Here is a 14,522-nt window from a genome sequence, read left to right on the forward strand (position 1 = left end):
ATTTAATTGCTCCTGTGAGTGCAGTAATTTTTAAGTTTTTAATTGGCTACTCTAACTAATTATTATTGCAACCTGTCTTTCTCTGAATTTACTTTTATACTTCCTTATATTTTTTTTTGAACCTCTTAGGGATTTTTTTTAACCTTATTCTAAGACAATTCTCTATCCAAGAAGGATTTCTATCATTTTCCTGTGTGGAAGCTTTTGTAAACATTCTGTATTACAGCTGCAGAATTACCAGGTTCAAAGGCTACAGCAGGGTCCACAGACTCTCTAAACCCTTGAGGTATTGTCCAGCTGGGAAGGAGCTCGGGCTTGGAACTGGAGGCAACTGGTCCCATTTCACCCCGGTCGCTGTGCAGTAGATTGAGGAGGGATGAGGCATACTGCTGACCAGTGAGACTTAACCCATCTGGGGACAGGGAGTATGCAATTGACGACAACCCTGGGCCCTCTCCTGCCCTGGTAGGGAATGTAGACCAGGAGCTAGAAGTATTGTTTGGAGTGGTGATGGTCAGCAGACGTGATGCAGGGGAGACCTGTGACATTGAGTAGGAGTCAATAGCAATGCCCTGACAAGCGCTTGCTGTGTCCTCTGTAGGGACAAAGACAGACAGTCAAAGAATGAAGATAAAACTGGCTGACTCTGCTGTTAGAGTGAGGCCAGGTAGTGTTAAGTTTATACTCTCACCCAGTTTAATAGTTTTAGAGTGTTTCTTTGTCTTTATTGCTGATTCCTTAGCACTGTAATCTTTCTTGAGAGCACGGTTGAAGTGAGCATCCACCATGCTGTTAATGTCCCCCTGGAAGTATGTCAGGATGACGAAGTTGGAGTGCTGCTCCACGCTAACAGCGATCGGACTGTCTGTTCTGCTCTCCATGGGTCAGCTGTGACTGGTGAACAGATAATACATAATTTTGATTTATTTACAAACAAAAGGAACTCAAAACCTTATGAGCGTTTAGAGAATGAAAAAGCTTATATATGTTAGTATCATTGTAAAGCTTAAAAACCTATTTTCACTTTATTTATTTTATTACATTCACGTACATTATATACTTAACACTGACAGATATATTACATCCTATCTGCTCATTTTTTTAAACCACAAGCACGCTTATTTAATATTAAGATCACAGAAATAAAAAGGCCAAAAGGTCCTCCTGCTGCCCTATGACTCACACCACGCACTGCTGTGATGATGATTAACATGTAAAAACATTCAACACAAATAGCAAGATTGGAAAGGACACCTAAATTTAAAATTTAGGGTTCATAAATGATAACAAGTAATGCACCAAAACAAAATCAATGCACTGAATGACAATAATAATAATAAAAATTAAAACAAAAACACATATCACTTGATATGATACTTGGTAGTAAGAAATATATAAACTATGCATGTGCAATCAAAAATGTCAAAATCAGGGGGCTGAAATGCTTAATAATGCATATGGGTTGTTAAAAAAAAAGTCAGTCAGTGTAGCTTAAAAGTATCAAAGATTGAGATAAACATACAGTATAAAAACCTCATTCAACCTGTTGTGAGAACAGGAAGAATAACTTCCATGTAAGAAGACTGAACTAATAAAAACGTTTCACTTATATTTTTAGTAACTTCTTTCTCTTACCTGACCTGATGATGACCAAAGGTGAGCAAGGACTGCAGCCTAGCATTGACTGGTTGATCAAAGTAATGATGAGCAGCAATTGGAAAAAAAAAAATGTCGTTTGGCTTTTGTCTATTTGATTCCAAGAACCAACGCCAGGCGTTTGGTCTTTTTCTTTTCTGCTTAAGACAAAACGTTCCCCTCGCAGAGCCTCTAAAGTTACTGGATGTGGTAGCCTGGGTGGGCGTGTGAGCACTCATGAACACACAGAGCTATGAACAGAATGCTATCGAGCAGGTTTCCTCAGAACCTGAACGACAAGCTATTAAAACATTATGCAGTCCAAGTTTCAAAAAGGGTTTTGAGTTTAACTGTAGCTTGTAAGTGACCTGAGCTTTAGGTTTCCCAGTTAACACATCAGGCAGCAGAAAAATCTAACTTTAATTCATTTTTCAAATCATACCAGTGAATTTCATAGATCACTTAGATGGAGCTCTCTGCCCTCTAAAAATAAAAGCAAAATCTGTGTAAGTTTAGTTCGTGCTGCCATTTCGACTGTCAGAGAAACACAAGACTATCATCAGAACGCAATGTTTAAACTATGTACACAATCTGTGTACAAGCTAAACTAAATCATAGCCATTTCTATTTATTTAAACAAGGAGACGTGCTCAGTTTTATTTCATTTTAGTTAAAGAATAAAATTACGTCATAGGTTAAATCTCGTCTTGCATGCACAGAGCTAAACTGTCATTATACAGTGGTAAGCCGTGACAAATCCTGTATAGGATATCAGAAAATATACTCTAAGAAGTCAGCTAAATCCCTATTACATTACAATCCTATTGAAATTAACCTTAAAAACGACTTTTACGCTCCAATATTTGCATGACATTTAAATGGATAATAATCGAGTGTGCAGAACATTACATTTTGCTTTGTTACAAAGAAAGATTTCTTAAACAGCACTACAATGCATGGATGTGAAAATGAATCATTTTAACCTTTAAAATGAATTTTACGGCTTTTACACGTTTACTGATTTCTAATGGATTTTTACTTTCTGCATCAAAGCAGTGCTTAATTTTCATGACCGAGTTTAAGTGATGGCTTTGGACCCATTTTCTCCGTGAAGCTGAGACATATTTCAGCTTTCCCTGCACATTAGTTGCACTGGGGAGTTTGTCTTTGAACCTTTTGCTTTCTGTTTGTAATTCAACAACGGAAAACTTTGAAGAATTCATCCAGATGTCCACTCATGCCCCCTGGTGTTGGTTTACTGCTGCTGCTGCTGAGGAGCCAGAAACCTACTGAGAGCTGCCAGAAGTGACCGAATCCGAGTTAACGAGATTCTTCTTTTTGCATCGGTCACCGACTGTCACAGAGCGGCTCCAGTCTGAACACGGAAGGCAAGAAATACAAAAAACTGCATCTTGAAAATGCTTCCTATCAACCATGTGGCTATTATGCTGCAGTGTTGTTATATGTCAAAATGAACTGCTACCTGAGTATTCACGGAGTCTAAAACGTCCACAGCACAGGTGGATTCTCCACTGTTTCCTCACATTTTCCTTCATCAGGCAGTGGAACAAAAACACAAAGAAGCCTTGATGAAAAAAACAAAACAAAAGAAGAATAACAGTGACGTTCAATTGCACTCAGTTTGACATTAAAAATGATATAAATTTGTGTTTTAGTTCATCTTTTTCTCTTAGCCTTGACAACACTCTTAAGGATTTCTTAACACTTGTACTAATTCTAAAAAGAAAAATCTTTGTGAGATGAGAAAACCCTAACAAAATTATAAAATCACTGGAATTTAGGAAAAATGCTTACAGAAGCAATGGAAATTAGTTACACTTGTGCAGCTAGTATCAAGTTAATAGCAACTACAACTCAGTCTTACCCTGCAAACTGTTGAGGAAAACGAACAGGTACACCAGGACTACTCTGGCAGGCCCAAATGAAAAAAAGCCAATTGACCACGTGAGGCCTAACAGAACCGTGAGACTGGCAACCGCCTTCAAGTCCAGCACAGAGCCCTGGCTGTTTGCGGCAAGCTTATTTGCCCCAATCCGTTTAATTTGGATCAGAACCATGATGAAGACAGACATGTTGCACAACAAGGTCAGACCAATAAATGCCACCACTGTCACAAAGAAGACAATGTCATTCTGTATCCAACAGCTGTAGGAAGAGAGGGAGAATTAGATAAGTCAAAATGCAATTTAAACAGTGAGCTATAGCAATCCCATCAATGCCATTAACTTAGCCAAGCTTCTACTGTGAGACGACTAGTTCATCAACTCAAACGCACATAATAAATTGGACACAGCAGCGTCATTATTTTTATATTTTGCATTCATCCATACAAACTAACCAGTGCAAATTAGCACTCTCTTGATTTGTTTATTAGACTAATTACATTTCTAATCCAGTATTCATATCAGTAATATTGCGGAACTGCAGTATTTACAATGCTTCAGTGGAATCAAGGACCATTTCAATTTCTTCATCAGCAAGACTGCCGTAGGCATCTTTATCTATGACCAGCACCAGGCTCACTATTACTGCAGGAATACCTGTGAGAAAACAATTCAACTTTATTCTGTTTGTCCATCCCAATTATTTTAATATGTCCTCTACAATTCCAACAACTGTAACTCCTTTCAGAATAAACACATTTTATTATTTTGATCTAATTTAAGATTAGAATCACGATCCATTAATGTACCCAATGTGTCAGTTAAAGCCACCTGGCAGAGCAATTTTGTTTCTACAGAAAGGGGCACATAGAAATGTTTCCTTACCCCATCCTATAATACAGAACTTGAGGATATAAGAGGGGATATATGTGTTGAAGACTTTGACCAATGCGAGATACATGTGCACAGCTTCCAGGCCCATCCACGTGAAGGAGGCCAACATGAAATAGTGGAGCGTTGCAGCAGTAGCAATACAAAGAGCATAATTGGAGAAAGATGAGAGCCAAGTGTTTAGAAGGAAGAGCATGCTCAGCCCCTGCAGTGCAGATGACAGGTTGATGAGTATCTTAGATGGGTAATCTTGTCGCAGCTTCCTGTGGTAAATAAATGGATAATGAGACCACAGTGCAGACTGATGCTTTAAAAGTCACTCCAAAATTATCACTGTGTACTACAGATTTTCTTATCTACATGATTTCAGTATATACAGACATTTCCATACACTCATTATGAGCACGACTGTTATGTTAATTTGGGTAACTTCTGGGCTTTTAATGATTTCTTTGGAATGACTGTACACCACAAGTTTAAGAACTACCAGCCAATCATGATCAATAACAAGAAGCTGATATGTCTTGAATTCGACATTGTAGAACCTTCAGAATCACTCACATTGGTGTTGTTTTGTAAAGTCATCAAAGATGTACGCTGTACAATCATTTCACCCTGGAAAAAAAAGCACTTCAAAGAAATAATTAGAAGGCCCAAAATACCATGAAATCTGTGCCCACGATCAGTGTATGGAAACTTCTGACCACAAATGTAGGTGGCCATAGACTTTTCATATGCTCAAATCTATTTCAATGCAAAGTCAGTAGTTGTAGCATCAGTATCAGTGACTTACTCAAAAATAAGGTAGGTGAGTAGAGTGAGGCCCAGAAAGATGGAGGATATACCACATCCAATATATGATACCACTGTCAGAATCTGTTCATTAACCTTACTGAAAGGAGTTCTTTCGACATTCTGAAACACAAAAAGTACAAAACCTAAACGCTGGCATCGCCTACAGTGGCATCAAGAAGACACAGGCACGGAGAGCAGGGCTTTACCTCTCACAGCTATTGGAAAACTAATAATATGACAACAACTTTATTTTTACACATGGTGACTTTAATACCACTATCTCACATTGCTGGCAGAAAAATACCCATGCAGCCAGCACTGACCAGATTGCACACAGTATGTTGGCGCCTGTAGGAGTTTGTTTTCTAGTTAAATCTATAAAACAAAAAACAGACCAATGACTCACCAGGAGCACAGCAAAATGTGTGAGGTGATCACAGAGACAACTGGTCTGATATGGAGAAATACTCTCGGTTTCACAGCCGCTGCTGTTCCAACCACCCCGCCCACCTGACACACACACACACCAGCAAAGATTCACCCACACATGCACACAAACACAAATCTTTTTATCAACAGATGCACAGCTTCAAAAGTTTTGAAAGCTTTATTAAATTTAGGGGTTTGGAGTTACAGTCAATCAACTAAATCCAATAATAAAGAATTTTTGACTCACCATTCTTATAAAAATCCCAAAACATGCATTGTACTTTGTCCCGTGGCTGTAAATATCGAGAAGTAGAATGATATTAGAGTCCCATACACTTTCATATCACTCACAAACTGAACAGCACTTGTTTGTCACCTTTGTAGGAATTTGATGACTGAAGGTCACCACTACTCGATCTTCCAGGTTCATGATTTTGCTGTCATTGATGCTGGCAGATACTACATATGAGTTCAACGTCCAGTTGCTCTGCGCATTGTTTATGTCCAGGTCCTATTTAAAATAAAATGGCCAGCACATCAACAACCAGATTAATGAATCGTAGTAAGCAACAACAGTGGGGCCATGGTTTTGTAAAGGCCATTGAAGATGTACTAAATTCTTAATTTAATTTGTAAATATAGAAATATGTAGAGTTCTGCCCCTGAGATCATGTGCTTTCAACTGGTTTACTCTAACAATATGTGTATGAACTCAACTGGTTTCACAACTTAACACCTTCCTGCTGTCCAGTAAAAGGAACTGCTGTTATTTTGATTCCAGTTCCAACCAGATCATGCCAGTTTTACCCAGGATGACAGAGCCATGCAGGTCCACCATGCACCAGTAAAACTGCATCCGATTGCACTTCCCACTTGTGTGTGTGTGTGTGTGTGTGTGTGTGTGGGGGGGGGGGGGGGGGGGGGGGGGGGTAGTGTTCTGTAGAATCAAGCTAAGCCTGCAAAATAAGCTATACTGTAGATTAAACTGATAATGTGTTTGTAGGGTAAACATCAAGTCGAGAACCCGTGGATAAAGTTAGTATGAAAAGTGTAAAAGGGAAATAACTAATCTGACCCTATCCAAAGATAGCAGAATCTAGCTATCTCTCTTATGTGATGGTAAAGAAAAAAATGGTTGTCTGGCACCACAGGGGGTCACTGCATCCAGCCAAGAAGTTATGTGGCACTTAATATCCCTGTGAAACCTCAAATTTACCCTATTACAGTAAGCCAGATATATTTTTTTTGATTTTCTCTAGTTAGTTACAGTTGTGAGTGGTTGTGTTATGTGTTTTTATGCAACGCTAGGTTTATTTTCTCCTCGCTCCAGCTTTATGGATTTATAGAGATTTCAAAAACAAAGCAACCTTTCCAAAGTCGAAGTTGTAAATATTACACCTAATAAACTGTAGATTTTTGAAGAAGAAAGAATAACAAGAACAACAATTAACAAACAATGTAACAAATAGCACGGGAAGAATACAGTACCTGAAAAAGCTCGTGTGTTCCATAAAACTGAAACTGAACACGAGTTGTATTTCTCCCTCCAGTAGGGAAAAAATCATTGAGTGCAGAAGGCAAAGAGATTGTTGCATTTGCTGTGGGATGTGGTTTATTCACAAAGCCCTGGTCGACAAACATCTGAGAAAGAAAAATAAAACAGGGTCACATTGCTGCACACTGCTTTAAAACTGCCTGTATGGATCATGGAGCTTTTCCTGTTAAAACCCAATCTGCCATGACTGCTTGAGGCCACAATATCTGTTTGCCAGAACAATCACCTGTGTTTTCAAGGGCATTATTGCAACTAAATCTATCCTATAAGCAGTCAGGTGGAAACTGTTTTTGTTTTTCGCATTGAGTTAATACAAATATAGCACTTCATTTACTTTAACATATTTTATAACTTCTGTAATTAAGGGAAATTTCTAATATATCAAATTCACTTCCCTCTTCATTAGAGCATTTCCAACCTCTCACCTCAGGGCTCTTAGTTGGTGAAACAATTGATGCACCAAAGGTGAGACCACTGAATTCCTCTGGATCCACATTGATCATGGAAAATCCCAGTGGGGGAGCGGTTAAATTAGCAGATTCACCTTGGAATATCATATTATCCGCCATCCTGTCTGTCAGATTGAGGAAACTTTTTGCAAGGAAGAAAAAAATTTAGATTAGCATGTAAATAAGAACTGGATTCAGAAATGCACAGCTCATCAAACTTGGGCAGGAGTCACACTTTCATTTTTCCTTACGTGTTTGAAACCGGAGTAACATCAGTGTTGGAAAGCAGAATATCAGAAACAATAGTGACGATGTTGGCTCCAACCGCAGAGTTAACGATGCTTTCATCGACTACTTCACTGAGCTTTTCCACCACAGATTCCAGGTGAGAAGGCGAGAGCTCCGAGCTATTGCCTAACTGAATAACTACAAGGTCCTGAATCACCACCACAACCTCAGCCGCATTACCTGGAAATCATCAACACCAGAGGGTTTTTTGGCTTGTGTTGAAGTTGTGAAGAAATGGGAATAAAAACAGACTGCACGTCGATCCTCTTACCAGGAGTGACAGTGATATTGTTAAGGTCCGATATTGATAGATGTTGGTGGCAGTTCTTCATGTTAGGATCAGCCCATCTGGTCGTGTCAGTTTCAATGTCTAACTTACTAAACAGACCAGAGAATTGAAGGGAGGAGGAAATAATAAAAAGAGAACATCAAACATCTTTATGGTCTGATCTAATTGAAGTTGTTGCACAAAGTCGCACTGTATCTATATCTTGGCTTCTGGAAGAAAAAAGAAAGAAGAAGAAAAAACAACCCTGTCCTGGGCCAATAATGATTTTAATAAACGTTAGCGTAATCTTAATGTTTCACTAAGAGATCATAAAATTGATTACCCCTATTACACAGTCATTTCCGTGTCGTGATAATGCAATCATTGAAGCATAAAAAACTGAGGTTTGTCATTACACTAATAATCAACTTGAGCTGTGGGCTGGCAGGGATCCGTCAGTTTTACGTCTGTGGGGTCAGAATTGCACATGGTGTGGGTGGAGTAGCTGGAACAGGGCATTATATGAGAAGCTTTCCTCATCTTGCTGAACTGTCTGTGTGCAGTTCTGACAAAGATCACAGAGATCTTAACGAGTTAAAAGAAAATAGAAATAACACCCTATTTTTCCCCATATTTCATTATCAAGATAAATTGATGTTTCATAGCTTGTCTAAAGCTTGTCTCATTGATAAACAAATATTAGCCTACTTTGTTATTATATGGGGGATATTGTGTAATAATCTCTTATATAGCAATAAAGCAGTCTAACAGTCTGATAAACAGTGCTATTAAAGCGTCATTGCCTCTGGTCAAATATTAAATCTGCCGATTAGGAATATGATGATGTCTTACCAGAGTCTGAAAGCTCTCTCTGATGTTGGTGTGATGCATCCCATTACTTGGATTCTTTGTGGAAATGTTTCAGGCCATATGTATTTTCCATAGATTGTGAAGCTAGTGTCTTCTGAACAGTTTTTTGGCACTGAAAAAAAAAATACTGTTAGTCTTCCATAACTTACCTAGGTTTTTGTTTGTACCAGAAATATAGCTCACCTATATGTCTGATCATCACTTCCACAGTTTGGATAATAATGGAGTGATTTTGATACTTTGACACCAAGGCAGCTTGAATTAGGATTTCAATTTCTGCCACAGTGTTTTTGTTGCATTCCTGAACATGGAAGGCACAGTAATATCTGATAATGAAATATGCAGTTAGTAGTTAGAGACACCGATTTTAACAAGTATTTCTGAATTTGAATATAAATGAAGTTGAATTACAGTATTACAGAAAACCAGACATAAATATATCTCTTTCTTCCATATTCATTGTCACTTACTGTTTTGGTTGGTCCTGAGAAATCTAAAGAAAGAAACAGAGACAGCTAAACGTAAATGGAGTCGTTCTTGTCTAATATTAAAATGGATTATACACCACTTTACTTTATAGGCCCTCTCTTGCTTCTATAGTTGAGCGCGTACTCACCATTAAATTGAAATAATGCTCCATGTTTCTATAAAATATTAGACAGACATATTTGTATGGCAAACATGTTAAAAGGGTCTAAAATGTGCAATAAAAATGAAGTTCTATTGCCACCCACCTGACAGCATTCTCTTTTATGTCAAGATTCAGTACACTCATCGTGTTATTCACCTCTAGCTGCTTTTTCACCTTTTGCCAAAAACAAAAGAAATTTGTTTAAACTGTTTTGCTTTTTTTTCTAAGTATCTTTCAAGTGCAATTATATTAGTGTTTTACCCATTTCTCAATGATATCCTTTGGATCCAAAGGGTTTCCAGTCATATTTAAGACCAAATCAACTCTAAAGAATTGATCTGGTTCTACAGCAGGAGGGAAAACAGTTAAACAGTTAATTCTACAATGTGTTTGAAAAACTGTAACTATTATGATTACTTGTGAAACTAAACTTTAAAAAAACACCTCTTAAACTCTCTCAATACTTTGTTGAAAGAAAGGAATTTAATCTGTGGGAATCTACATGAACATTGATGTGAACATTTTATTGTTTAACAGGGTCCTTGTGCAGATCGCCCATCATCTGATTTCATTCAGTGATTTATTTGAATGGACATTTTGTGATATAACAAAGTAAACAGTTGAACCTGTTTACTGAAGAAACAAATCGAATTCATAAATGTGATTTATGTGAGTCGTGCAGTGAACTGACCAGCAGTGTCATTGACATGCAAAGGCTCTCTGGTCGTTGGATGAACTGATGGACTGAGAGTTGGCGTTGTCTCTGCAAATTTAAGTGACATGTTTATAACAAAGCTTGTGGGGAATGTCTTGCAGACTTTGCTTCACATGACAAAACATATTTCCTGCAATCGATTTAGACAATGCACTTCTAATTGTTAGATTTTTACAGGCAGGTGTATCGATACCGGAGCTGACAGTTGGTGCAGGTTCTGTCGAATTGGAGAATTGCTCTGAAAGGAAAAAGAAAGAAAGCTTTAAGTACAATTAGATGTATTTAGAATTGCAGGAATGTGCACTGGTTCTAATTATGCCTGTGGGTGTGAAATATAAACACGTGGAAAGTTCATACATTATTATATTTTAGGCTAATCCAGTAGTGCACTAAAGTACAAAAGAAGGTTATTTTACATGCATGTGTGTGTGAGCGAACTATGCAGAGTATACTCACCTACAGGAAGTACAACAATGTCGTTGCCCTGAACTGACAGATTAAGGAAGTTTAAAGGGGAGCGCAAACTAAGCAATGCTGTAATCTCTGTCTGAACCACTTCAACATCAGCAGGAGGATTCACATGTATGTGCACTTCACAGCTGAAGCTAGAAATAAATCCAAAATACATGAGCTTGTTTGCAGCCGTGTAATTTGTGATTCTCTCTTGTTTTTTCGAGGTTTTTATTAAATCTTACCAGCTGTCACAGATTGTGTTTGATAACAGTTCCAATTCCTGAAAATAACAGAAATTTTTCAGAACTTTAGTGGAAAGTTATGTGGTTTCATTTGCTTATTTGTCTCATGACAGATATCAGGGTTTGTGTAGGACGATTGCTTCCTTAGAAAAATAAAGACTTTCATTTATTCATTAATTAGTTTATTTTTGGAGAACATTACTGATTCTTTCCACTGAAAATCAAATTGTACCTGGTCTTTGTCTAGAGTAGCAGAATCATTAACTATGGGGCAGCTACTGCTGGATGGGAACAGAGAGAACAGAAATTAGAGACAGGAGAGTCAAGAACAGCTGTTATAATTAGCAAACATTTAGAATGAAAGCATTTCTATTATTAAACTAAAGGGCCATGCTCAAACACAAATTTGAGATACTTGTATGTCATTTATTTATTTAGTAGTTTTGCGTTCTGCGTTTTTAGGTGTACTGAGAGAAAGATTAGCTTTGAAAAAACATCTTACCAAGGGGATGACACTAAGATGCTATGGATAGATGTGTTTTTGTGGAAAATGCTTTCCAACTGGTAAAAGAGGACAGAGACAGTCAATTACTGTGATAGACAAATCTGGGTATTTGCATTCAGGCAAGTTTTTCTTACCCAGATTTTAGAGATTTCCTCCAGTGACAACAAAAGATTTCCCGGGTTTAACGTGTTAAATATGCACGTCTCCATTTTGACTGTGTAGAATGACCATGCTAAAAAAATATAGAAAGAAGAACAAATGAACTGTTATTATCTTAAATAGTTTACTAACTGCAATATTATCCCCCCTCTCATTTAAATAATACATAATTTTAATGTAGTGTTATGTAAGTTAGTTTAAGACTTATCAAAACATTTCAACAATATCAGAATCTTAGGAAAAAACATTTTTAATAAGTTCAAACTGTTATTAACTTTGTCATGAGCAATCTCACAATGCCTTGTGGATAATTTTCTGTTTACTAAACTTTATTTAAAATATCCAACATTTGGAATATCATCCACCCATTTTCATATTTGCTATAAGGACCCAGCCTAGCCCAGCAGATTTTGAGTGAGAGCGGAGGTACATCCTGCACACGATGCTATCACAACTCTAACATAGAGCGACGGACAAAGATTTGAGCTCACATTCACCAATAGCCATTTTAAAATTAACCCAACATGCATGTCTTTGGAATGTGGGAGGAAGCCAGAGCACCTGGAAAGAACCCATGCAGGCTTAGGAAAACAAACAAACTCCACAGAGACTAATCTTTAACAGGCCAGCAGGTGAAAAACTGGAATTTTTATCTTGTAAGGTGAAAAGTCCCAGAATAAATAAATGCCATCTTTGACATTTCAGCCTAAGACACCAAAACCGACTGAGGACCATGAATGCATCATCAAGGCTATCTGAACACCACTCTAAGAGTTTACAGATGGGCAGACTGATATATTTTCCCATAATGTCTTGCTCCAAAATCTCCACAACACAACAGCTCAAAGTGCTGCATATGAAATAATGTAAAACACACAGAGGAAAGTTTCCCAAAAAATATTTTATCATCTGAAGACTGAAAATATCTTAAGAAAGTTACACTGAGAAAACATTATCTTTAAACTTGTGAGTCATGTTTCATAAGAATATATTTCAGAATATGAATTTTAGGCTTGCTTATGTTGCTGGGAAGTTCCCTGTTAGCTAGAAAACTGTGCATAGTCCAAACTAGATGACTGTGAAATGCAAAAATAAAAGCCCATAATGTATTTACCACAGTGTAGGTTGATGCTGGGCTCAGGGGGGCAGCTATAGGTCCACTGCTTTAGGTCCCAGCTCACCAAATCCCCATCTGTACAGTTCAGGTTTTTCAGTTCTTCAAGGCTCCATTCTCTGGCCCACATCCGAAACAGAGCTATCTCACCTACCAAGTTAGTGCCAGTCTCCGGTTGGATTTCACCATTTGCGTTTACATAATGAGACACACCAAGAGTGAGAGTGCCGTTTTTGGACAGTTGCTGGCTTGTTGTTAGACATATTTCAATCAGAAAGGTACTGTTGATGGAGATCCTTAGTCGCTGAGCTTGCCCCGACCAGGTAAGACAGACAGAGTGCCACTCATTCACTGTAAGATTATTTTCATATTGCCACTCATGTCCGAACAACTTTACGAATAGTTTTCCATTTTTGCCTCCAAGACCCAGCTCCGTCTCTCTGTTTCCTGGAGCTTTGTATTCAAAACCTGTCCAGTCTGCTGAAATGGTGCGACGTAAACTCATGCACACACTGAGCTCCCTGAGGGCTGGTACCGGAACCCCCGAGTGTAACTGCCACAAACACGGTTGGACTTGAAACACCAGCTTTTTACCCCACAGGCTGGTACTAGCAAAGGCTGCTGAGATTAAAACATGGGAAGAAATTACAGAGATGGAAAAAAATATATAAAAAGACAGAATACAGAAGATATATAGTAAATTAAATCCCCCCCCCCCTAATCACTCACAGTTCATTTTTATTTAAGTTTAAATATCAACTTTCCCAAAAGACGAAATACATTTTTTAATTATTTTGTTTATACACATATTATTTTATGACACAATATACAATATTTTGAATTTTTTTTTCTCTTACTTGAACCCAGAGGACAAGCTGACATAAATATACAGAAACAGATGGCCAGAGAAGACAGACTTTTGATTGAGTTCATGGCAGCAGACGAAAACGGTTTCTGTGCGAGTCAAGTGGTCATCTGCTGAAGGGCGACAGTAACATTCATTCATTCACCTTAAAAAAAAAACAACTCCCAAAATAAACAAAACAAATCCTACCAATAAACATACATGTGTGACGGAAAACTTACCATGGGCTCCTTGACGTGGTTGAAACCTAAAGATGAACTAGTTTTAAGCAAGCAGAGCCCTCAGACTGCTGGGCAACGTCACTTTTGACTCCATTAGACCTCCACACCCAATTCCCCGTATTTCGCCGAGTTACTCATTAATCGCAGGCAATAAACATGACTACCAAACAAAGCAATTTAAAACCCATGCCCACATGAAACGTGTGCAAAATAAGTGTTTTTTCTAAGCACATTTATTTCCCTTTTGTTCGATATGAGCACCGAGTTTAAGTGATATGCTGACAAAACTCAGAGGTCAAAAAGAAAGTCAGGAACAGTTTTCATTTAACATTCTTGTTTTGTGTGAACGTGCTGAGGAGATTCCTTCTGTCTAAATACATAATACTTTTATTTTAAGGGTTCCTTCATAAACTGATTTCCACATGTGAGTGAATATTTCTGTGAACTGTTCTGATGGATACGGAGACTGTGTTTCTAACGCAGGAGATTTGTTTTATAGACACAAAACATATTGTTGTCATTTTTAATTTCTT

General features: G+C 37.9%; 1 protein-coding gene across 2 annotated transcripts; it reads right to left on the reverse strand.

Moving 5' to 3' along the window:
- Nucleotides 1-2,536: 2,536 nt before the first annotated feature.
- Nucleotides 2,537-14,054, reverse strand: adgrg4a (adhesion G protein-coupled receptor G4a). 2 transcript variants are annotated; one of them, XM_026180572.1, is made up of 29 exons: nt 13,990-14,054; nt 13,761-13,881; nt 12,904-13,521; nt 11,765-11,862; nt 11,628-11,686; nt 11,358-11,403; nt 11,126-11,163; nt 10,887-11,035; nt 10,624-10,668; nt 10,407-10,478; nt 9,977-10,059; nt 9,819-9,889; nt 9,701-9,728; nt 9,555-9,577; nt 9,268-9,410; nt 9,067-9,196; nt 8,218-8,324; nt 7,910-8,126; nt 7,635-7,800; nt 7,143-7,295; nt 6,031-6,165; nt 5,902-5,947; nt 5,632-5,735; nt 5,224-5,345; nt 4,425-4,693; nt 4,091-4,196; nt 3,521-3,801; nt 3,119-3,220; nt 2,537-3,010 (listed from the first exon to the last, which is right to left on the reverse strand). In XM_026180572.1, the coding sequence occupies exons 2-29, from the start codon at nt 13,834-13,836 to the stop codon at nt 2,922-2,924; spliced, it is 3,576 nt and encodes a 1,191-aa protein (XP_026036357.1). In that variant the 5' UTR covers nt 13,837-13,881; nt 13,990-14,054; the 3' UTR covers nt 2,537-2,921. The 2 variants fall into 2 exon arrangements, with proteins under 2 accessions (XP_026036357.1, XP_026036352.1); XM_026180567.1 differs by having other exon boundaries at nt 12,904-13,524.
- Between the last annotated feature and the right edge of the window lie 468 nt (nt 14,055-14,522).

This window comes from Astatotilapia calliptera, chromosome 2 (genome assembly GCF_900246225.1).
Source record: "Astatotilapia calliptera chromosome 2, fAstCal1.2, whole genome shotgun sequence".
Classification (NCBI taxonomy): Eukaryota; Metazoa; Chordata; class Actinopteri; order Cichliformes; family Cichlidae; genus Astatotilapia; species Astatotilapia calliptera.